A 2,716-nucleotide genomic window follows, 5' to 3' on the forward strand; every position below is an offset into this window, starting at 1 on the left:
TGATGGTATATGGAGGGGATTATAATCAATGTAATGAAACAAGTTATATGAATTGTTGAATGTGAAACTGATGATGTGCCCTGTAAAACTGCACTCAATCTACAATAAAAACCTTAAATTAAAAAAAAAAATGTTTTTTAATTACATAAACCAAAGAAACATAGGAAAGTACATATGAGGCAGATTATGCAAAAAGAACTTCATATAAAACTGTAACTGCAATGACCATAAAGACCACAGAAGTCAACACAAAGGCAAAAATAATATGTTGCAGTTGGAACTATAAAGAAATGTAAACACTCCTTAGCTTATCAGAAATGTGGAATAAGTAATAATTTCTAAAAGTTTTAAACCCTGAAATCATATGCTCTTTGAAGTACAATAACACTTTTAAAAACTGGTTTGGTAAGAGTAAGAGTATTGTCAAAAAAGGCTTAATAGCAAAATTTTAAACTTAATAAGTTTTTAGTAAGCAATGTTAAATTAATATAATGACATAAGAAACACAGGAGATAAACATCACACACATAATCTTATTAAATAAGCTATTTTCTAGAAAAAAATGCAAATATCAAAATTTTCAAATACATTACTAGCAAGGAAAAGTGAACCAAAATCTAAAAGGGTACATAATTTAACTCGGAAAAGACAACTTGTACAAGTTTAATACAATAGACTTCCAAAAACCAGTGCAGGTGCAACTAAAACAGCAGCGCTTAGAATCTGCCAGAATATTGCTCTGATGTTATATTGACCTGAGTGCCCTGACAACAAGAAGGGAACAAACCCTTTTCATTCCTATTTTTGTTCATCAAAATCATACTTAAAAGTTACCTTACCCTTGCTAATAGTCCAGATTCTGCAACACACTGCTCTTCTGGGACTGCCACTGGCTTGCTCTGCTCAGTTGCAAAGGGCTGGTCAGCTCCATTTTTATAGTGGTTTGATAAAGGTATCTTTGGTTCTAACCACTCAATTGTCGTTCCTGGTGAGGTAAGAGAAAACTTTTGCTGAAACTTGCTCATAATCTGGAAAGTGCAGCAGATGTGGATTTTATTAAACAATTTTGTTTTGAGCCTGCAAGACTAAAAACAATTCAACCTGTAAGTGGCCCTGCAAAACAACCACTTGTATCTCATTACCATGAGCACAATGATTGGGCAACATTTTACAACAGACCAACTGCAACTTGAAATCAGATACCATTTATAAGAATCAGCCCTGAATAGCACAGAACTCACTTCCTTAGGCAAGCCCCATATTAACAATTGATTTACTGACCTTTCCCTATGAAGCCTACCTCTTGTGATCAAAAGAAAAGTATATTATCAGGCTTCTTGTAGTTGTTAAGTGCAGTTGAGTCAGTTTCGACTCATAGCGACCCTATACAGTGTTTCCAAAGAGCAGCTGGTGGGTTTGAACCACTGATCCTGTGATTAGCAGTTCAGTGTTTAACCTACAGAATCATACCAGGACTCCAATTAGCCTTTACATGGTCATAATTGTAGGAGGAATCTGGGACAGTAAAATGTGCTTTAAGTTAGGATTGAACCTTACTATAAGCAGCAATTTTCTAACTGATCAAGATGTAAACATGATCTAATTTTAAAAATCACAAAATCATGTCCATTTGTCTCCTTTTTAATGATATAAAAAATACTGTATATGTTCAATCTGAACGGCTCTTCTACTTAATAAATAATAGCTGACCTAGTGAAAGACTGGTCACATTTGCAGACCTGTCATCTTCTCAGTTAATGACTCAAATGTCTCTTATTACCCTCAACTAGCTTAACAAAGTGGATTCTATACCTTATCAATAATGGAAAATGTTCCATTTGATTGCAGAGGCTGATGTAGGTTTGGTTATAGAGTGCTACAATGAGGGATGCCCAGGCTGCTACCGCAGGAGTTCAATGAGGAAGGAAGTTACCCAGCCCCAGACTTCTGAAGAGGAATAAATTACAAAATACCTACCAGGCTACCACAGCATCTTGCCTTGCCACTAGGTTCAATCTCACTTAGTATTGGGAGATTCATGGTTAGGGACAATCTGGGGCATGTTTTAAAACTCCTAAGAAATGAAAAAAACTCTGCTCCTACTTTGAGCCTTTGAATAGCACATACTTTTAGACCTCATGGGACTAAACATAATTTGAAATTTGACTTCATTTCTCATGTCCCCCATCATTGGTGAAGGTAACTTAGCTTTTCTTTCCACAGCAGTTACATTTTCATCCTCAAGTGACTTTAAGAATCAACTTCTTCAGATCTGATTCCGAAAACACGGCTAGAGAGAAACACTAACAACAATTCACTAATTTCCTCAAACCACATATCTGTGTTCCAAAAAATAATGTGGGAAAACAACTTCCACTTTAGACTTTCCTGTAGGTTTTCCAATGTGTTTTACTTTTATAAAGAAACAATGCAAATTTATACTGTACATGCTTCATTAATCATGAAGCAACCATTTAAAAATCAGACTGCTTTAACTTTACACAAAAGACATTTTGGACCCCAATATTTTTAAATTACGTTTTTAAATTAATCAAATATTTTCTGAGTGTCTAAAATTGAGTACTGCTTAACTGAATTACTTTTTAGAAACTGAGCAGCACAAACAGGAAAGAAATGCTCTGTATAATTTTCTTTTTTTTTTAAATTAAATGTTTTTATTTTGCATTGAGTGAAAGTTTACAGGGCACATCATCAG

General features: G+C 34.5%; 1 protein-coding gene across 1 annotated transcript in view; it reads right to left on the minus strand.

Moving 5' to 3' along the window:
- OSBPL11 (oxysterol binding protein-like 11) overlaps positions 1 to 2,716 on the minus strand; it is a 185,246-nt gene that overhangs the window by 79,268 nt on the left and 103,262 nt on the right. Inside the window, exon 7 of the mRNA XM_006869375.1 lies at positions 840 to 985. Coding sequence (XP_006869437.1) covers positions 840 to 985 — 146 coding nt within the window. The remainder of the gene's footprint in view (positions 1 to 839; positions 986 to 2,716) is intronic.

Source organism: Chrysochloris asiatica, unplaced genomic scaffold (assembly GCF_000296735.1).
Source record: "Chrysochloris asiatica unplaced genomic scaffold, ChrAsi1.0 scaffold00130, whole genome shotgun sequence".
Lineage (NCBI taxonomy): Eukaryota > Metazoa > Chordata > Mammalia > Afrosoricida > Chrysochloridae > Chrysochloris > Chrysochloris asiatica.